We start from the raw sequence: 23,672 nt of genomic DNA on the forward strand, positions 1-23,672 counted from the left end.
TATATTGCTTACATATGTGATCAAAATTTCATTTTACGAGCATTTGTTAATAAATTAAGATTTATATATTTCGATCTTAGTAACTAATTTTACAATTTGATCCGGAAAATCAAAGCATTATATCCTGTTAATGCTTCAACTAAGATATTTCTTTAAGTGTAGCATCTTATGTAATAATTAGACACTGTCAAGTACAAAAATATATTAATTAGGAAATAATAACTTTTATTGACATCGATAACAAGACTACATTTCAGCAAAGAAAGCTTAAAGTGCCCATGAATAAAACCACTGAACTCTGGAAGTTAGTTGGTCGTGGGTTCGCACCTCACAACGGGCTGGCAATGCAGACTTTTACAGGTTTTCTTGACGTTTGTAACAACTAAACAGGGGCCAGTTTCCTATAGAAAGTCCTCCCGGGAGGCACTCACACATGGACGATCAGCTGAGGGGACAAACAACAGAGGATTAAAAATTCACTAAATTATACACAAAACTCAAAAAATTTTATCGCCACTTCAACATTCGTTATTAAATATGTCAATCATTATTACGTTTCCATTACCAACCAATTAGCGAAACGAACGTACATTGTTTTTAAAAGGCTTTAACTTGTAGTAGATTACACATCCAAAAAAAATGTATTAATTTAATTTCAAAATATATAAAAAGAATTTTTTTAATTTTAAAATTAAAGTATAAAGTATTTACTAAATTTAATTATAATTTCGATCATTGGAGATAATTATAAATTTAAGAAAATGATTCACTTCGTGTAATGAGATTCAAAGAGAAGTTGAATGTTGTTATTGATATTAAATTTTCCATGATGCTGCACAGAATTAAATATGAAATATTTAAATTAAAATTTAATAAAAAAATTTAATATTTTATACAGTTATTCTTTAATTTGTGTACACATCAAAGAGAAAAATTCCTCAATTAAAAGGAAAATAGTTTTTGAAAATTTTTTGTTAATTTATTCATTCGTTAAAATCGAGATTTAAAAACTAAAATTAAATATAAATTTCTTATGATCAATTAAAATACAGTTTAAGTATCTGAAAATTTTTAATTTACCAATCTCAAAAATTCCTTTTCAATTCTCGAAAAGATTAAATTCTTTACAGAAGTTTTATAGAAAATAAAATATATAAAGTATAATACACTTAAAGAAGTTCAATATTAAATTATTTTTTTAAATGTCAGTTCGTAACTTACTGGGAGGGGGCTGGCCCCACGATTTCTAGGTTTTTTCTCACGTGCGTAAACATCCAAAAAGAGAACAGTTTCCCATAGAAAGTCCTCTTGGGAAATTCCTCGAGGCCTAAGTATTGTGTTGCATTATTCCAGCAAACCGCTCAAATTGGGTAGCCTAGAGGAATGCTCCACGCAGACTTTATATGTGAAAATAGTCCCTTTTTATGTGTTTATGCACGTGAAAAAAACCTAGAAAACTCCACAGAGCCAGCCCCAAGTGAGACACGAACTCGCGTCAAGGTTACTGCTCTTATTCACACGGTAACTGTTAGGTCCACCCAATTCGAACTTTTTAACTAGAACTGGCGAACATCTACAGTAAAACTTTTTATAGTTAGACACTGTTCTACTGTTCTATCTTAATCACCTATCTAAGTATTTAAACTAGAACAGGCGAACATTTATATAGGTTTTTCTCTTCTATTCTATCTGGGACACCTCTATAAATGGGACAGATTTTTGTAAATCCATTAGTGTCAAATTTGGGGAGGTTTTTCTCTATATAAATGATCATATTTCACATTTCACATTTAATAATATAAATTTACTCTAATGACTTTATACAGATAATTAATGGAAACTTTAATTTATTATACAAGTACGAGTATTTAAATTATACTTTATCATTATTTCGTTCGAATGAGCTACCAAAAATGTATTTTTAAAATCGATAAAGAATACATCTCTATATCAGGAAGCGAGATTTATTGATTTTTATATTGATTTTTACCATTTATCGATTTTTAAATCGATATGACGACCTTCAGTTACGAAATAGAATATTACGTGAGATTGAATATACAGATAATTTATATATATACATATTTCAAATTTCAAAGATTTCAAATATATTTCCAATTATATAACCTTTCTTTTGTATTATTTTTTAAAAATAAAATTGAATTTTCCTGTTTTATTTTCTCAAAAATACGGCGAAAAGAATAACTTAAAATCAGCGAAATTATTAAATACTGGTGAAACTTTATACTGATTTTCATTAAGAATACAAATTAATAATTATTCTTAGAATAATTTTTCTCGTCATCATTATTTCTTCATCTTTATCTTCACTTTAAATCCGGCCATTTTTAATTTATATTTATATCTTAGCACTTACTACTACATCACTATCATTTATGGTATGCAAAAGCATGAAAATTATTTTTGGCTAGAATTCTGCGAATTATTAATGACTTAAAATACGAAATTGGCTTAAAGATAAGCGGTTAATCCGCCATCTTGTGCTAGGATTAGTAATTAAAAGTTTATTTCATAATTTAGAATAATTCCGCCATTTAAATAATTAACAGTTAAGATCAGGCTATGGTTTACGTTTGTATCTATAATCATTTATTAATATTTAATTCCAATAATTATCAATAATTTAATTATAGAGTTACTTATCAGCAAAATAATTTAAATTTGCCATCAAAGACTTATTTGCATAATTTAATTTTAAATTCAAAATATAAACTTCTATATGCTACAGTTATTGAATACAATTGTAGAATATAATAATTATTAAAGCTTTTTCGACCAATCAGCATTAAGACAATCATAACTTGGACCAATCATCGTAAAGATCATACAAAATATTTGAAACATTTTAAACATTAATTTATCAGGGAACCTCATGTTCATTCTAATTTTTTATCTTGTAATTTTTCTCTTAATAATTTTTATAGTGATTTTCTCTAAATGAATTTAAATTTCTAATTTAAAATGAAATGTTTTAAGTACTGTTTTCTTAGTATTAAAATTCTCAAAACATTCTGAAATGCATATACATATAAATCACTTATTCTTAGCACAATCAATCTACGTTACTCTTATATAAAAAAAAAAAAAAAAAAAAAAAAAAAAAAACACGAAACCTCATAATTTTAAGAATTAATTTTAATTCTCGCTAAAATTATCGACATACCAAATTTGCTGAAAAAATATCTTGAGAGGTGTCTGTGGTTAAAGTTGGTGATTCTTTTCTACTCTGGACAGCAAAAGCCTTATATGGAACGACAAAATAAGAAAAGTTGACACCAAGATAAAGAAAAAATTTTTCTGCTATGGTTCTACGTATCATTCAAATGTCTTCTGTGCATTGTGATCCTGTTAATATTCAACTTGAGAAATTGCACAGCAATACATAACACTTCGATTTTATGTATTTTAGAGAACAACTCTGAGGATTATACACTTCACACGAACAATCAAATTAAGGATCTTACGCCAGTTTTACACAATGGTGCTGGTACATTTTTATCATCTTGTAGGAATGTATATACAGGTATCCATCGTACAATACGCCACTTCTAGAAATCGCCTGTAGAACACAGTTTCCGATTTTGCTCTAACACTGTTTTGGAAATCCTTCTTACAAAATTTCACAATTTTTAAGGGTAACTGGCCCCTATTCAGGCGTTACAGAAGTGAAGAAAACCCGGAAAAATCTACGTAGCCAGCCCGTCCTGACGAAACGCGAACCCACGACCAAATTTGCAGTGTTAAGGGACGTAACCGCTCGGCCACTGGTGAGCTCTGTTGTATATAACAGCCGGAAAAAAAAATGAAGACGTTGCTAATATTCCTGATCAAGATCAACAAAAAAGCGCAGATGACAATACTTTGTAAAAAAACGCACTGGTTTAACTAAAATTAATATTAACGCATAATACAGTACTTTTAATCGCGATTGTTAGTTAATTATTGATTGCTTTTGTAAACTTATTTCTCTTCTTTTCGAACTAATTCCATGTTTTGCATTAGTCCTTTGTTTCGTATACCACGAATTCGCGTAATACGGCACTTTTTCGGAACGTAAATACCGTGTTATACGAGAGATATCTGTATATATTAACACATACATACGAGTATATATATATATATAGTAGTTTAATATGCATTTCTACTTAATCAGTTTTGAATTTTCATTTAATTATTTATTTTTTATTCTAAACATATAGTAATTAAATTATTTTTTCTTTTTGTCAGAATGATATAAACTATTTGATGTAAATATTTAGAAAGAATTAAATAATGACACAAAAATTGAACTTCTTGTTCGATACAATTTAATTGTTATGAGGTATTATATAATTTTAAAAAGTATAAACTGAAATACCGAGCTGTAAATATTTTAAAGTGTTTTTTCTTCAAAAACTTACTTCAAGACATTCAATTTTTGTAAAATTTATACATGATTACAAGCTTACAACAGAGTTAAGAAAATAATAGAAGAGATTGAACAGGAATGATATCATCTTGAACAATTTGTAAAGTTTGTAAACAATAATGTATTTAAATATGACAACAATTTAGTCTTTACTACGGTCTATTAACTTTTGAGACATTTGTATAACCTAAAACCTTGTATCTTATAGAATTATTAATATATTTTACGTTTAATCAAAAGTTTATTAAATAAATTTTATTATAATATTAAATTTCTTAATATTTCACAATAAACTGGTTCATACGTTGGCAGACAAATGCTAATTGGATTTAAAAAAACCAACGGTAATTTAATATAAATTTTTCAACCAATCGTCGTTTAGACAGACATATTTTTTAAAAACATCAGTTTAAACTGTTTTTATCTGTAACTGAAAAATTATTATAAACACAATCATTTAGTTTTATTACTGTAGAATTATTGTATTTTTAATTATTCACTCTGAAGTTTATATATATAATTATCTTTAAAAATATCAATACTTCAACGTACAAGTACGAAACTTTTTACGTTAACACGAATGAATTTTAATTCATTCAGTTTAATAACATTTTTTTCAATAAATTTACAATATATAATATATTAACTGAACGTTGATAAGTTTATAAATCTATAACAATTTGACTCTCTAATGTCAGTTATTATACATTTTAAATACTTACATCTATAAAACATGAACAATTTTTAAATATTGTTGGCCATTGATTTAACGAACCTCGATATAATGAATTTCGGAAACAATAAAGTAAATCCTTGTTCCGAGCAAGATTACTAACAAGTTAAAAGAGATTCTTTTGTGTAAATTTTGAAGTAGTCCAAATGAAAAAAAAAAACCTTTCAGAATACCTATGTGTAACCAGGTACACAGGGCTTGGTACAGATGCCTTTGAACTAGGGCTATATAACCTGTGTACCAGGTTAGATAGTCCTAGTTCAAAGGCATCCGCTGTAGTGGAAATGTATTATCTGAAAATACCGGCCTTTGATTGTTAGTAAGGGAAATGCCCGCTAGACACCGCCTCGGTAGCTATTTTTTTTATTAATAACATTATGGAAAATATGGCATTTTATATACGCTGTTTCTTATCGCATATCGTATAAAGTTTGCTTCGTAGTCGGCCATGAAAATCCCCGATACAACGGAAATTCGAATTTATCAGACCATTGCTTTCCTTATTCGTTATATCGAGGGTCAGCGGTACTCTTATTAAAACATACTAATTCTACGTGTCCACAAATGAATTTTATTTTCTATTTTGCATTCCCATTTTTAAAATATTTTATACGTTTAATATTACAGATTTTGTAGAAGATAAGTTTAAAATAGATATATAATTTTTATTTTAAGTTTGTATAAATGTTTTTAAAATAATTTGCAATATCTACATTAAAGTCTAAAAATATATCAGCTTTATTGCCTAAACGACTTATTATTATTTTTTTTAATAATGTAGGCACAATAATGCTATAAAATAATATATGATTTTTCAAAATGACATATATATAGATCACGCTTCTAAAAATTCTACACAATATTTTGATTACTTTTTGAAGAATTGACAGATGATAATTTATAGGAAGTAGCACTAATGGGCCTATCTTGGTAATCATACACTCCTTCATCTATGTCGCCATTTTCTGTACGAATTTCCATTTTCTGTACTATGAGTCGAAGAAGCTGTAACTGTTGGTCCATAATTTTTGTCATTTCTTTCAATCTGAAAGAAAATAATTTTCTTATTAAATAATATTTTGAATGTTTCATCAATAAAGTTGTAAAAATTCAGTGTTTATTTGAAAATTACTTTTTCTTTTGGCGATTGAGTTCTCCGGATATATCTTCAGGAACATTCTCAATGGATGTAAAATATCGTTCTTGAGTTTCTACTCCTTCTTCTCTGGAACATGCGAACCACTTATGTAAAGTGTTCCACTAAAGAAATTGTATAGAACAAACTGTTAATTAATGTATTAATATTAGATAACTTTAAGATAGAGTTATGCAAATGAGATGTTATAGGTGGTCTTCCGCAGTACAAGTCATATATCTTCAAAGAGAATTCAAGAAAATTAAATAATTCAATAAAAAGAGTTAGAAATCGTAGGAAACATGCCTATATTTTCAAATTTCTCCTTAAACCAATCAGCGTTTAAAAAATCCATATCTTCAACCAATCGCCTTTAAAGCATTCACATTCCTAACTAATCATCGTTAAGACAACATACTATAACTAATTTTTATGAAAATCATACTTCTAACCAATCGTCGTTAAGAAAACCACATTAATAACCAATCATTTCATATCTATCAACTAATCTTGCAAAAAGTGCAAAGACCCATCTATTTTCATGGAGACTTCTTTATTTAATTTTATCTACATTTTTTAAATTTATAACGATTTATATTCACATATTATTAATAAATATAAAATAATTTTCGTGAAAAAATAAAGAAGAGTTATACAAGCATAGAAAAAAGCGGCAAATAATATTTTTATTTTATTAAAAAATAATTATTAAATCATTTACCATATATGACGAAGTACATTTTTTATTTGGATATTCAAATATTTCCATTTTATCTACTAATTTCAATAATTTATTTGGTAATTTTCTTTCCAAATCTGTATGTAATTCTACCTGTAATGAAATTGGTTATATTATCATAAAATTAAAAATACAAAAGAATTCTATGCTTCGAGTTAAAAATTATCAATGAAAATTGAATATTTTGCATAAAAAATAGTTTGTTGCTTTCTCAAAATAAAATTCCCTTAGCTTTTTTCTTAGTGTGCAACTTTTTGTCAATGAGTGTAGATAGAAACTTACGTATATTAATTTTAATAAACTTATATAACATTAGATGGCGCCACTTTCAAGAGGGCATGGAAACTTCGTAAAAATACATATTTAAAAAAATATATATATATTTTTTTTTAAATAAAAATATTTATCTTGAAAGATCTTAAAATATTTTTAAAATAAATTTTTAAATCAAATAAAATTAAATACTAAAATATTTTACATTCTTATAACAGTGAGAAATCAATGGGCGATGATTAGTCATAAATTTAACAAACAAAACATATACAAAACAAAGATTTTTAAATAACAAAAAATTTTAAAATAAATCAGTTTTAGTACTTTTTAGAAGTTTTAAGTGTATATTTTTAGTTGTATTCAATGTTTTTTTTTATAAAAGATATATATATATATTATAAATTAATACTATTCCTACCTGCATCGTTAACCTTTTCATTTGAGCATTTCTTCTTACCGTTTCTATATCTCCAACAGCTAAACCAATCTATAAAAATATAAAGAATTTACAGTAAACAATTAATTTTATGTTGACTATTGTAATAACACTAGAAAACACTAATGTAAGTAAAAAACAAAGGTCGTGAGTTCGCACCTCACCAATGCATTATACAGTTTTTTGAGTTTACAAAAATATAGAATAATTTCCCATACAGATTCCTCCAGGGTCTACCTCTCTTTCGCAGCTCGCCTGTGACATATTCCATCAATCTTAGGCTTATTATTTTCTACAAATTCCAACAAATTACTAAGTACTGTACATACTGTACAGTACACGTATGGATAGTATTATATTATGTCTAGTGCGTGTATTGTTGGTGTTTGCTGAAGAAATCCTAAATTAGGTCAAATTTGAAAGTCTGAGGATATTTTTTCATGACCACCATGATTGCATGATAGGCATGAAAAAAAGGCCTGGTAGTGAGAAACAGTCCAACAGATTCGGCTCAACTACCATAAAAATTTTTGAGCTGATCAAGAGTCGATCCCAGAGATGGACTTTACCGACTTGACCACCTGGTCATCGTAAAAAAAATAGTTTCTATGTAGGAATCTAACCCAGACCACCTGCATGACAGACTATTAAAGTATATTCTAGAACACTGGCCAACCCAAATTGTTTCGTGGGCCACTTTGATCACGCGTAACATTACGGTGCCACAATTTAGGCAAACATGCTTCTAAAATAGTAAAACAAATACAAAATGAGTAAGATTTTATTGTTATATCAAGAGTTCGTACTCGCACTTGCGCATTATAACAATGACACAGGCAAATTTTCATTTATTTAATTGTTTTGGTATACACATAACGGCAAACAAAAGTTTTAATAAATATATAGTATCGCTAAGCGGGCCATACAATTTAACGCGACGGGCCACATGCGGCCCGCGGGCCGCGGGTTGGCCAGGCCTGTTTTAGAGTAAGAATGGAGCTGTTGTTTATTAGACTACATACGCAAGGAAAATAGTTTTGTATTTATTACGAAGTGGAACATATACGGTATTAAAAAATTACAAGTTTAACGTGTTAAAACCATTTAAATTTTTGCTTAGCTACGGCAGCGGAGTGATACACATTTAAGATTCAACACATTTGCTCAATTCTTATTTTAGAAAATACTATTGATTACGTGGGATATAAAATGAGGATTTGGTTTCATTTGATTTGATGGATAAGGCAATACAATACAATATAAGAATGATTTATCAGAGGATGCCTTCTGGAAGGAATTTCAGGAAAGTGATTCATATTTATATATATACATATATATATATATATATATATAATATATATATATTATTTTTTTTTTTCAATTTTCAACTCTTCCCGCCCTTGGTGTACTGGTAGGGCTTTTTATCCATGCCTTTCATAATGTCGGCCAGGCCACAATGAAAATGGCTTGTTGATGAAGAGTGGGGTCCGACCTATCCAGAACAGAACTACATCCGAAAAATTCGTAGGATTGCTCGTCCAGACATGATTCTGGCCGCCTAGAATGGTAATCTGAGACTTGTCTTGTATCAGCTAGTTGGGCATGAGCTTCCCAGGCTATATCGCCCCGTGGTAAAGTGTGACACAATTGTCATGTAATAGTAGTTGTATTTGTTTATGATGGTCGTTACGCGGGGAATAATGCCTTCCGGGAGGTTTTTTAAGGGTAACTGGCCCTTAAGAAATAAGGACCTGAATAGGGGTCTGTAACCCCTATTCAGGAGTTACAGACGTGGAGAAAATCCGGAAAACTCTGCGTGGTCCTTCCGGGCGAGGCGCGAACCCAAATTCCCAGCGTTCGGAGAACGAAACCGCTTGGCCCCTGGTGGGCCATCTGAGACTTTAACCGCCTCAGCCATCTGGCCCTATGATTCTGAGTAATAATTTGAATAACTTCAATTTTTTCTATTACTCAATTTATAATTACCGTATAGACAAAATATAATTTTCACAAATTAACATTTTTATTTTCGTTTTTAGTTAATTTAATTACTAGTCTTGTTAAAATTTTATTCTTCTACTTACAAGCAGATTCATAAGTAGGATTGGCATCAATATAGCAAATGCTACCAGGAACCACGATGCTGCCGCCATCTGGTGCCACGTTGGCAAAGTATCCTGGTGTAAAGGTTTCAGGAAAGTTCCAAGAAAATCTATTTCTCCCAACATCATGGTGCTCACTCTTAATAGAGATATTGCTGGATTATAAAAACCTTTCTCTTTCGATCCCTTGATTTAAAAATAATAAAGTAAAATTACCAATATCAAGAGTATCATTTTATTAATGTTTAAGAAAATTGTTTCGCTTACTTGAACAGTGGCCATCAGAATGTAGAAACTCAACCCAAAAGCAATTATGAGCACAGAAAAGACGAACATCACTTTGAGTAAAGTAGATAATATTTCTAGGAACATCACTACGTAAATCCCTATTTGATTGAATCTAAAAATATAATCAATTTTTACATTAATTCACAATAATCTGAGAAATACAGCGTGGTTTTATGTACCGTATTTTACGGACTATAAGACGCTACGGACTATAAGACGCGCCTGAATTTTGGAGGCAATTTTTCGAAGAAAAAAGTGCGTCTTATAGTCCGTAAAATACGGTAGGTGTCATTTGTCAGCAGGTAGTGCGAAAACGAAATTCCACATAAATCTGTACCCAATTCCAAATAATCGTAGATGGTTGTCTAGAAACTTTAACGTTTTTCTATTAATTTTAAATAGTTACATGCGTTTAAAACGGTTAACAGCAGAAGCCCGTTAATCTGGTACTTACGGATCACAGTGATGCCAGATTATCGAAAATTCAAAATTATCAAACATTTTTTTGTGTATTCTTAAAACGTTTCAAACGTTGCAGATATTTCTGTACATTTTGTGCCAGTCTGCACTGATGTATTTTGTACAGCGTGTGTTACTATTGGGCAAAAATTGAAGCAAACATGAGGAGTGCGTTGTACACATTACCGTGCAACACGAAGACCTTTGCCTCGATTTCCGCCCAGTGCATTTTGTTCACTATGTGTTCAAATAAATTACGATTCGCGGAATACTAGCATGCCGAATTATTATCGGAAAATTCCGGATTATCGGCTACTTTTCAGGGAATGCAAGATAATCGAACATTCCAGATGAGAAGATGCCGGACTAACGAACTTCTAATTTACTTGTGTTTTGACTATAACAAATAATATTTTAATTTGATGGTCACCTTTCTAATATGGTTTCAGTTTTGTACGTAGTGTTAAAAGTTTTAGTTTTAGCCTTACTTTTAAGTAACTTAAGAGTCTAGCTCCCGAGCGAGCACTAGTTTTAAATTATGCCGCTACGGCGAACAGCGCCAATGGCGGAAACTAATTGCCCTGCTATATTCGTAATTTCTATTAGTTATAAATGAAAATAAATTAAATTTATGAATACAAATTGCTCACAAATGAATTTTTCCGTAAAAAAAAATAATACTGTAAGATTATGAGATAGAATTATGAATAAAATAAAACCTAGGGGACTTAAAATTTGATATTCTTCCACCGACGAGAGTGCTATTATTATTATTAGTAATTGAACGTTTTGTAATATTCATAAGTACATAGCCTAAAAAAACATTGTTTGCATTAATTATGAATTCATTACTCACATGACATACGCAACCATAATATTGTCTGAATAACATTACCCCGTATTTTGGAAAGGAGACTTTGGATAGTTATAGAGAAAAGACAGGGTTTAAGACTAAAACCACCTCTCACTCACAGCCAATTTTAGGTGGAGGGGACGTAATGTTTGCTAGGGAGAACACAATCTCTAAAATCAGTGTGCTTGGTCACTTTAGCTATTTTATAACTACTTTAAGCCTTGAGGAAAGCCTAACATAACAGCTAAAAGCTTATATGCACATAAATTTTGGTCGTTTTATGGAGTATATGCGTGATGGTTGAGGTTTAAATACCTCAACCATCACTCTCAAATACGGCGTTAGCTGCTATTTTGGGGCGATCCAGGAGAACAATTCCGAGACTTTTTTATGGATAGTTTGTCCTGAATAAAGTCGAACCCCATTCCTCATTGATCAAGGCCTTTATTGTCGGCCTGGCCAAACCCATAATGATCAAGAAAAACTGGCCGAGCCCATGTGAGCATGTAAAGTACCCACAGAGTGAAAATTATCAGAAATGAAAAGGTAGAAAGATATCTTCAAAGGGTTTTCCCTCTCAATTCAACGTGAATGAAGTTAGGCGTACGGAAAGTATAAATTAGAACAGGCGTAAAATTTAAAAGAATGCATGAATAGAGAATAAAATTTCTTACCTTTGTAGGTACAAAAGATAGTTAAACCAAGCTAAAAATACGGCGACAGCTGCAAGGATGTATTCTGTACTTAAATAAATAATTTCAGGAAAAATATGCCCAGTGGCCATTATTCCAGCAGATATGTAAAGTAACCATTCAAGCAAATTAATTACATCATGAAAGTACTTCTTTTTCTGTTAAAATAAAAAATAACAGTTATTTAAAATAAATATTTAAATAAGAACTATTTTTTCTTCGAAAAGTACTGTACTTATTATTTTTAATCGATCTGCGAGCTTGTCTGTATGTCTGCCTTCAAATAAATTACACTTAAACAGATTGAAGTATTTATGTTTTATAGAATAAACAATGCGTTACATGCGTATAATGTTTCGTTAGCCCATTTTGAATCAAAATGGAGGCAGTATCAAATTTTTTTGTATTTATAGTTTAAACATTTTTAATTAATTTGGATAATCTTATGTAACTTATTAAAAATTATTAAAATTTTGTTGCACAATATAGAAACAAAACGGCGGCGTAATTTTTCAGATCGACATTTCTCCAAAAGCACAGGACCGGGTTTGCATATAAGCTGAACAATCTGCTTACTCAAAGGCTGTACTCTCATAACTTTATGAGTCTACAGCTTAAAACCTCATACGTTTACACATATTATTATTTCATAGATGGGAAGCGCGTTATATGGCGTAATTTGGGGTAACAAGTCTAAGTTTAGCCCTGCAAAAGCAGTAACAGTTTCAGATTGTAATAGACCCTAAGTAAGCATAAACTTGTGAGATCCTTTTACATAAATTTTTATACTCTAATGCTATTATTACACGATACTTAATATTGCTCAAATTTTCTTCTTACCTGCTGGATCATCTGATAAAATTCCTTGATGATATTTAAAGCGAACAAAAATTAATACTACTATAGATGTCACAGTACAAAACGGTTTCTGAAATTCAAAATAAATTGAAATTTATATATTTTAAATTATCAATTTTTAAATACTATATTTGTAATTATTTTTACAAGAAAAATAATTTGGATAACTTAAGAGATTAAAGATGTGTTTTTATGTTAAATTTTTATTGCTTTAATATTTAATATTATCTTAAAAATTCTAAATGAAAATACATATGTGACATTTTTATTTTAATATTTTTAAACCTCATGTTCTTAGAGACACACCTACACATCTCACCCATTTACACACATGAACATGTCCGTCTATAGCTATATTTACATATATAGATATATATAGATAAATTATAAACAGGCAGATGTACTGTACATACTCGTACTTCCATCACAAGTATACAGATATGTGGGTATCGAGGAGGGACGACGAGGTCAGACCTCTGTCTAATTTCGGCTAACAAATCGGAGGGACTTGCCCACGAGTCAGAGATGGCTTATTTGCCGGTAGGGATCCCGTAGGGACTGGACTACTTTTTATCCGGTCGAGTGTAGGAGGGAAGGTGGAGTCGTGGTAAGGCGATAAGCGAATATTCGAGCAAACAAGACACCATTTAACAGGATAACAACAATTTAATGGAAACAAAATATACGTTACAAAAATCTGACATAAAAGGGGTGACATATAAAAAGCTATATATCCCTATCACGCGAAGGGAGAGAGAGAGTTCAGATAAGTGGGTTCCATACCTCTTAGACAATCAGTATGTCCAATATTCTGTCGGTCACAAGGATCGGTAATTCTTTTGAAGGGGAGGATCGGTAACTCTGGAGGCACAACGTAAAATATTCCCTTAGGCACAAAGGACAAAAATGGACGAGATCGCGACTCGATCTAAATCGATGATTGACTCCCCAGAGGGGGGAAAGGAAGCATCTTATATAGCTTTTTGCTGGGAAAGTTGGTCACGTGCAGGTGCTTAGGCCATAGGTGTTCCCGGGATTGGAAACAATACGGCGAATTCGGGCGCTAACTATAAACTTAAGTTGCAAGATGATCTGTATTCAGCGTAAGAACAATGGATAGTTGACAGTTATACGGCCGGGGACGCATATTTTCTCGTCCAGGACCGTTTTTAGGCAGGATGTTTATAATAGGAAAATTTTCGATTCAAATATAGGGAACAATTTTATTATAATTCGTATTATATTCGGATTATATCCGGATATAAGAAAGGGGTAATTATTAATTCGGATATAATTTATTAAAACTTTATGTTCAAGGGGATTTCCAGATCTCACAGATATATATATGTGTAAGACGTTTAAGAAACTAACCACGTTTTACGACGTGGTTAGTTTCATAAAGTGAATCGTTCGTAAATTGAGAAAAAAACTGTAATATATTTAAATGAAATTAGGCCTAATTCCTGAAGTATAAAACTCACTACAGAAAATTAATAATTATTTATTAAAATTGAAATATTAACAGTGGCATAATGAAGAAATCTTAATGAAATGAGCATAATTGAGGTCATTTAGATCGATAAGGTTTGCGGTTTTTCTGGCTAAGAACTGAAGAGCTTGTGGACCTTCTTCCTTCTCTCCTCCAACATGTAATATTGTTTGAGAGAATTTGTTACAACTTGGAGGGAAGACCTGTGAGTCATTATCCCAGTCAGGGATTCACAAATAATTTGTATCTATGTTAAAAGTTCTTTAAATATCTTTGCGATGAGAATCCTGAGTGGTACCATTTCCTGAACTTTGTTGTCCACTTCACTATTTTCGGTTAATGTAACCCTTGGTGCCAAGATGGCGGCTCGTCTCTGATTACAGCAAGAAAACAGTTGGATGCACGTTCTAACCTAACCTAACCTAACATATTCTAATAATTTGGTTGCTAATAATCATGGTAATTTATTAGTATAGGTTAGGTTAGGTTAGAACGTGCGTCCCACTGTTTCCTTGCTGGAATCAGAGACGAGCCGCCATCTTGGCACCAAGGGTTACATTAACCCTATTTTCTTTAGCAAGCTGTGCTGCCAGCTCTTCCAAATCATTGTAAGGCTCTCCATGAGTTTCTAGCAACTCATTGACATTATAAATGTCAACATTCTGGCCATTCCACAAACATCACCAGCTATATCTCAAACAGGCTCCAACCCAGAAAAGTTAGAAACTGCATTAGCCCGCAGTTTCTACCAGAGGCCATTTATACATGACTGTGACACTTCTTGTCAGGTTCCTGATATGTTTATTATGCTCTAAAGACTGCCACTTTGTTAATGATCACACCATTAGGCAATCGACATGTTGCATTTATACTTTTGGTTTTGTTTTTGTCTTTTGTCATGTTTTTGAATTTTTGGTATTGATTTTGATATGTTCGGTAATGAAAATTTTCGTAAAACACATTAGTGTATATCATACATACACAGATGTGGACAATGCAATTGATTTCAGGTATGCAAATAATGGTTACTGTATATAAGCTTGTTTGAATACGTTACTGTAGATAATTCTGTCATATACATAACTATGCGAGTAAATGTACTATGTACTGTACGTTTGTAGATAGTACATATACTCACAGTTCAAATACATGTTATATTCTGCATTCTATATATTGATAATCACAATATTTTCTGCGTAAATTGGAAATAATCAAACCAGTGGCGTATCCAGGATTTTGAGAATATGAATGCTGCTCAAGGCACTTTCAGGGAGCCAAGGCATGTGCCCCCTTTTGTTTTTTTAAAAAATGTTATTCATTAGAATTACATTAGAATTAGAATTACTTTAGTTGCCTACTTTAGTTACCAATTGATTACTTTGGTATCTCGCCAATGGGTGCTTTGGGGCTTTAAACATCCCTGAATATGACATAGTTCTGCAGTATTTACTATATTACAAACTACTATCTTCTGTCATATTCATCAAATCATAGATGATCTTGTTCCATAATATATAAACTCCCATTCTCATTTTTATGTTTAAATAATTAATTTACAACTTCATTTGCTTACGAGAAGATAGTGACAAAAACAAAAGTATGTATGAATAATAAAGAAAATGAAAATAGTGAAGACAATTAATAATTAATTAATTGCTTTCTTCACTATTTTTTATTTCTAAAAATTAATATCAATTAACGAGTTAATGAAGAAAGTAGTTTATGAATGAATTAATAAAAATTAACGAATTAATCAATCAAAAAAGAATTAACTGAATGAATTGATAAAGAAGACAATTATTAGTACTTAATGAATCAGAAAAGAAGACAATTAATATAACAATTAACGAATTTGCGATGAAAACAATTCAAGAAAACAAACAAACAATTAATTATATTTCTGAAAACTTTATTTAAATCATTTTATAACAAGCAACAATTTCTTTTAAAAACTGTAATCTGTAGATTATTGTGTATCTTCCTAAATGATTACAGTATTTTCTTCTTATTTTATAAGAATATAAGCTTATTCAATCTGAGTAAATTAAATTGCCATCAAATTAAATTTTAAAAATATTTAAAAATCGATTTAGATTTTTTAATAAAATAGTTTTTAAACTTAATTTATACAATGCAGCCCAAAAGTTAGTTAACCTATATTTTCTTTTAGTTTATTTAAAATGATTTTGACTGTTACAAGTCATTATTTGTGAATAATTCATGCTATTATTATGAATTACAAATAATAGCAACTGAAATATGTTTGAATATTTCACGAATAATAGCGTATAGTTGTTACAAACGTTGCTTGACATATATTTCGGTTAACTGACTTTAGAGTTACCCTATACATTAAACAAACTCCATACGTATATAATAATTACATTAATTTTCAATAAAATTAGTAAGTTTTTCCACATAAAAATAATCCATTAAAAATACAATATAATAGATTTTATTATTTACCTGAATGGAATTACTTCCTCTATCAATATAATTATTTTCTTTAATAGAATCGGCATCATTCATTAACTGAATAGCATTTACAGTAATGAATATGAGAAACACAGTATAAACAGCCAAATTAATTAAATGGAAGTACATGCCATATGAATTCCTACAAAAATAATATAGAATTTTTCTTTAAATTTTATATCTAAACAATTATTTTCTTCGTTTTTATAAAATCTATAAGCCAAGATACCATTTAGTTTCAAGGTATTTAACACATAGCGGATGAGACATTAATTCCTCTCTGCCGTATCTTACCATGATCTGAAAGAAAATTGTACTTCTGTAAAAATTATTCCTGTTATTTTTATTAAAAATTTAAATAAAAATTTTAAAGTATTTTGTATAATTATATTACATTCATCACTGGTAAAGGCATCGGTATTGTTCTAGTTGGAACAATAGTTGATATCTTGCCAGTATCTTGAAGATATTGAAAATTATACTTTATCTAAAAAAATGAAAAATTCCATAATCATTTATGATTATATTACTAATTAAATATGGTTAATTAACATTAAATTATTTAATAAATATAAATATTTAAAATATGAATGGCCCAAAAGTCAGTTAATCATCGTAAAAACAATATTGCTATCGTAAAGAGTAAAGGCCGATGCACAAGAACGATAAAATTAAGACGACAATAAGCGTCATATAAGTTTGACCAATCGTCTATTTTGACCTTGAAATCAACAGAGATGATTGGTTCAACTTATTTTTGAATTTTACTGTAGTCTCAATTTTACTGTGTGTGTGCATCGGCCTTAATATGTTTATAACTTGAAATTTTTGTAATATAAGTTGATCTTGATCCTGTAATATAAACCTGAGATACAGGAGCAGCAGAATATATAAAAATTATTCGTTATCGATTAATAAAATTGCAAGATTAGATTGTAATAAGAGCCACACATTAACCTGACTCATCAAATTTTTTAAACTTCAAAATAAGAGGGCCTTTTTAATCATACCCATATGGATTCGGCAAGAAAGCGGCCATGTGTGGTGAGGGAAAGAGGCCCACCATATCCGGGTCAGACCACTTCCCGAAAAATTCTAGGAGATGCTCGACTGGATGAGATCATGAGAGAAAGGTAGGCTTACACCTTAACAGCCTAGAAGGTCAAGATGACACCAACTTCTGGTTCCGTGTTCACAAGGCATTTAATTTTTATAGAGGTTTTCCATGTAAAAATAGCTATTTTATTATTGTCTAATGCAAACCGAAATCGTAATTTCATTTCAGTAAAAGTATTCCTGTAATTCATGTTTCGTATTATGGCACTATAAATTACAAAAATTTCAATGCAAATATAAACACCCAAACCCGATAGTTATAAAGCCAACGATTGCCGAATTATATCGGGCTATATTACTACTACTATTATTATTAATTAAATGCTGAGTACTTTGGCACTAGAGGCAGACGTTAGGCGCAATCTCTTGTTAAATTTATAATTTTAATTAAATTAATATTTCAATAATTAATTTAGAAGTAAACTTTCATTAGTAAATACACTTTTCAGCTATTTTTAAGTTTAATTTTTAATTATAATTTTATTTAATGATATTTCGAATGTAAAAGACTTTTTCAACTATGAAAATTGAGGATGTTATCTAATAAATCGGCTTTAATACAGCTGTATCAGCAAGCCAATGACATAACCCGTTTCAAATGAAACAGACTGCCGTTAACTTGCTTATACAGCTGTATTATCATGCAACATACTCATTGCAAATGGATTTACAATGTCTGAGTAAAATATAAAAGTGGCTTACATTATTATTTAAAGTACAGTATTTGGGACAGATAATTAAAATGTCTCTAGGTGGCGCTTCGAGAAAATCATTACGTATTTGTATGACATATTCATATTCGAAATACTAAAGAATAGGATAAGGAAATTACACAAATTCGCCATTTCTAGATAAATAACTGGAACACATGGTTCCAAAACTTTTCATTTATCAATGATGTTCACATTACACAATTCCTTATACTTCTTCAATAAAGAAATTATCAATACAACAAAACATTTCTTGACTTGTTAATGTGAAACATCAGCACATAAAGACAGTATGCCCAGTCACAGTTTTACTCATTAGCAGCAAGCTTGATTCTGAAACAAATTGTACAGCATAAGATGAAGAATTAAGGAATGATACAAGATTTGTCGTATGCATGATATAAGTATAAATATTATAATAGACGCATGATGAATTTTTGAATCTAGATTGGATTCATACCAGGATTCTTTACGAAGGTAGACTACCCGTTATACTTACTACGAGCCAATTACAATAGAACTGTGGTTCTCAACTTTTCCGACCTAGTGGCATACAATCTTTCATGCACACTGAGGAGTTAGTCACTTATCAGAGATGGTCAAAAGTGACGTTGAAAACCTGCAGTATTTTTAAATAAAAATATATAAATAATATTAAAAAGGAACAATAAGCATTTTTATATTTTTTCTGTAGTACCCTTATGTTGGAGTCAAAGTAATTGAAAACCCACTTGCAATAGAATAGATCATAGAATAAAAATAATTTCAAACAATTATTTTTAACCAATCACATTTAAAATCTTATGAAGATTTTAGCGATTTTTTTCACGGTTTAGTCGCTAAAATCTATCAAAGAGCTTTTTGCATTTAAGAGATAAGGCCACATTTGGCAGGTTTATTAATGTCACACAAGGCGATCTGCTAAGGGAAGGATGGCCTCCAGTAAAACTTTATGTAGGAAATTGAGCCTATTTATATGTTAAACACTGAAGAAAACTCTATTCACAATTCTGAAGAAAACTCTAATATTCACAAGATAATATTACTATTAATCGCTGTACTTACATAATATGATTTGGAATCTTCACTGAACTTTGATTTAACAATTCCTCTATCAAGAACTGCCTGCCAAAAGTATTATTATTGTAAATAATGTTAAAGATATTATTTTATATATATTACAGTATACATAAACTATATACTGTATATGTCTTACCATCATAATATCAGGCATAACAGCTGTCAAACCTTCTAATAAACAAGAATATTTCTTTGTCTTGCAGCACATTATTTCTTCGCTTCTGTTAAAATAAAATAAAATTGTATAATAACAGTGAAACGTCGGTATAACGAACGCCAGTTTAATGAATTTTCAGTATAACGAATATATCTTGAATCCCCCGCCAATTTCCTATTCAGTGGAAATGGTAACAGACTTGGAGATGACTGAATTGGAAGGATGCTTCTGAGCATTAGTTGACCGCATGTAGTCACTTAGAGATACGAAACAAAAATAAGAATCAAGATAAAGGAGGTGGAATTAAATTTGAAGTAGTTGAAGTCGAATAGAATGTTTGGTAGTTTGTAGCTAATGTCGGAAACAATAGTTCGAAGTGTCATACTGGTGACTTTGTGCTGTTTTGCAACTTTGTAGGGTGAGAACGGAAGCTCAGGGAGCATCATTAATTGTCAAGAGCCAGTTTTTTATTCGAACAACTTCGACTAATGATATTCGGAGAACAAGAGGAGTGTCCATAGCTTTTATATGAATTGTGAAGAAGAATAATAATATAATTTGTTAAAGCAAATACAAACAGGTAAAGATTGTTTTGAATTATTGTATTTAAGAAAATGAATTTTTAAAGATAAAAAACTGTTCTAAACCTGTTCTTAATTATCCATTAGTTGCAATACAAATTTCACTAAAAATTGTCTCTCAGTATAGAAAATAAACTTATTTGGAATGCTTCAACATTAAAACTAACGTAAGAAGATTATAAGAATAGATTCGATATTCACTGAGATATTATTCTTGAGATAAACTATCAATTTTTCTAGAAAAGGTTAAAATCGTTTTACATTTTTATATTTTAAAATCTAATCTATTTTATTTAATATATATTTTTTTTAATTTTTAAAAGACTTTATTAAATTTACTTAGATCTTTTATACGTCCTGCTGAGTATAATGCAATAAAGTTTATTAAATTAAAACATTCTGTAAATTAAAAAAAAAGTATAAAATACTTGAAAAAAAAATTTTTTTAGTATATTTGTACATAATAAAACTAAAATTAATTTATAATATTTACAAGAAACGTTATAAACAGATTGATGACCTTGATCTTCTTTTAAAATTAACCAGACCTCCTAAAAATGCTAATAAAAATTTCCATGTTTTCACTTAAATGTTTACAATTATATGACATTGTACACTTGTTTACATCTCTCAGTGACTAGGGATTTATAAAAATTTTATCACCATTTACGAAAGTGAATTTAGTGTAGTTTGGTAGGTACTTAAGTGAAAAATCAATTCTGAATGGGACTTTGGAGGCATTTTTAGAAGCTGAATGAACAACTTTGGAAGAAAGCGAAGACTATCAATATAATCTTAACTTCTGAATTATAGAAAAAAGTCGAATTTATTGATCTACTTTTCCCAAAATCATCGCTGTATAAAGTGTACCTTGAAGATATCGATAGAGAATTATAACGACGATATCTTCATTTTAAAGTTTAATAAATGATATAAAAATAAAATAAAATAAAAATTTTGCTATAAAATCTTAAAAATGAATCTTAATAAATAATTTTCGTAATAAAAATTATACATTATTCATCAAATATAAGAATACTTCGTGTAAAATTATGTTTCATTTAACTCAGTGATATTAAAATTTATTACCAAGTAAACAATAATTTTTCCCCAAATGGCTGAATTTTGAGTTAAATTATTTCTCGAAAATCGAAACAACATATTCTCAGGAAAGTGTTTAAATCAATTGATTGCGATTTTCCCGATAGTTCTTTCTACGAAAAGCTTTTAACACCTACTTTTTAATTATGATCACCTCGTATAATAAAATCAGACGGTTAAAAAATACAAAATAGGCGTAGATTTTACAAGAAATGTTAATAATTAAGCAAACTTTAATATAATATACAGGGTGGCCCGAAAGTTAGTTAACTGAAGTATATTTTAAGGCTATTTCAAACCATTCGTAAAGTAATCCTAAACATATATCTCGGTTAACTGATGTTGGAGCCATATTGTATATTATTTTATGTAAGAAATATTCCAGTGAAGGTACAGGGTATTCACGAAAGAGTACAGATAACTCCAACACACTTGCACTTCCGATTGAGACATGTCATGACTGTATAAAGTAAGAAATACAGAAAATATACGTTTGTATGAAACTACAATCAATTTTTTAGAATACTGAAGTGTAATTTTTAAAAAATTACATGTACTGTACAAATAGGTGGTTCTCTGCAAAATTTATAAGAAAATTGCTATAAGTTGCTTATTTCATTAACGAAATTAAATATTTTTCAGGACACGGTTAATTGTTACGATATTAAGACATTGATTACCATTATCTTTTGAAATTGTAGTAAAAATTCAATGTTGTATTTCTTGAAATACGTTTCTAAAAGATTTCAAAACTTCTCGCTTTGCAAAAACTCGAAATAAATTTAAGCAATTTATGAAAATCTTTCATCAATCCCACATTTCTTACACGGTTTTTTTTTAATTTTACGGTTTTCGTGATATCGTAAAATGCTTTAAACTGTTTTCAGTTTCTCTACAAATTGATCTTGAAACCTATTCGTTCTGCAGTTGTTCAAGAGCAATTCTTGATGATAAATATTACTTTATAACAATTGCAGAGCAATTAATATATTTTATTCTGAATTGCTCAACAATTGATGAATTACAATACGTCATATAAAAAATTAATAAAAACTATATTAAAAATTATGTGTGACAAGACACAATCCATTACTTTGTATTAATAGATCGATTACATTTTCTGAATGGAACGAATGCTATATATATTTTTCTTAAAAATTTAATGTAATTTATGTAATTATAAATAGTAAATTTCTTAATTAATTAATTAAGCAATAATTAAATTATAAAAACCAACCTAGTCACGTGAGTCACCATAGCCATAGTCACTTCATTGTGTTTATAGTTGAGAGCGCAATCTATCGCAGTCATATCTTGACCATTAGTTATAATCTTGCAATTTAAGCTCAATAACAAAGTAACAGCATTGCTTTTATTGTTGGAAGACGCCATGTGAAGTGCGGTATTCTAGAATAAATATTTAAAATTATATAGTGCTCTATATATCAAAGTAACTCGGTTCTTATATAGAAGGCAGAAAGTATCAATATTTTTAATAAAAATACATTAAATATAAGAAATTACTATTTATGTCTTTCATAAATTATAGCATTGTTATCTTGCATTTAAAATTATTATAAGAAAAATAAATTAAAATTTACACCATCTCTGTCTGTTTGATCTAAGAGATGTGAGTGCACAGCTAAGAGTTGCTCCATCGTTTGCGTATATCCGTTGTAAGCAGCATAATGTAGAGGGGTTCTACCTTTATGATCTCTAAAAAAATATAAGAACTTATCTTAAAATTATTCAATTTTTGTCATAAAATTGGTGTATATACGGTCGCATACCTATGCAATAAAGCGCCCTTAACCAAGAGCAATTGTACAACTCTTATATGACCATTCTGAGATGCAATATGAAGTGGTGTCATACCTTCGCCGTCCATCTCATTAATAATCATGTGACCTTTTTTCGTTTCGAGTAGGTGACGAACAGTATTGTAACGTCCATATCTACCAAGATT

General features: G+C 29.7%; 1 protein-coding gene across 1 annotated transcript in view; it reads right to left on the reverse strand.

Moving 5' to 3' along the window:
• Window positions 1–5,727: 5,727 nt before the first annotated feature.
• LOC136970155 (transient receptor potential cation channel subfamily A member 1-like) overlaps window positions 5,728–23,672 on the reverse strand; it is a 41,740-nt gene continuing 23,795 nt past the window's right edge. The window contains 17 exon segments of the mRNA XM_067264560.1: window positions 5,728–6,207; window positions 6,295–6,422; window positions 7,019–7,129; window positions 7,728–7,796; window positions 9,830–10,247; window positions 12,122–12,297; window positions 12,980–13,015; window positions 13,017–13,067; window positions 14,047–14,064; window positions 16,953–17,103; window positions 17,191–17,261; window positions 17,356–17,448; window positions 19,853–19,912; window positions 20,004–20,088; window positions 22,944–23,113; window positions 23,308–23,422; window positions 23,497–23,661. Of these exon segments, the coding sequence (XP_067120661.1) occupies window positions 6,015–6,207; window positions 6,295–6,422; window positions 7,019–7,129; window positions 7,728–7,796; window positions 9,830–10,247; window positions 12,122–12,297; window positions 12,980–13,015; window positions 13,017–13,067; window positions 14,047–14,064; window positions 16,953–17,103; window positions 17,191–17,261; window positions 17,356–17,448; window positions 19,853–19,912; window positions 20,004–20,088; window positions 22,944–23,113; window positions 23,308–23,422; window positions 23,497–23,661 (2,110 nt within the window). The 3' untranslated portion in view covers window positions 5,728–6,014.

The sequence above is a fragment of the Centruroides vittatus genome, unplaced genomic scaffold (genome assembly GCF_030686945.1).
Source record: "Centruroides vittatus isolate TY-2023 unplaced genomic scaffold, ASM3068694v2 contig_19, whole genome shotgun sequence".
Classification (NCBI taxonomy): Eukaryota; Metazoa; Arthropoda; class Arachnida; order Scorpiones; family Buthidae; genus Centruroides; species Centruroides vittatus.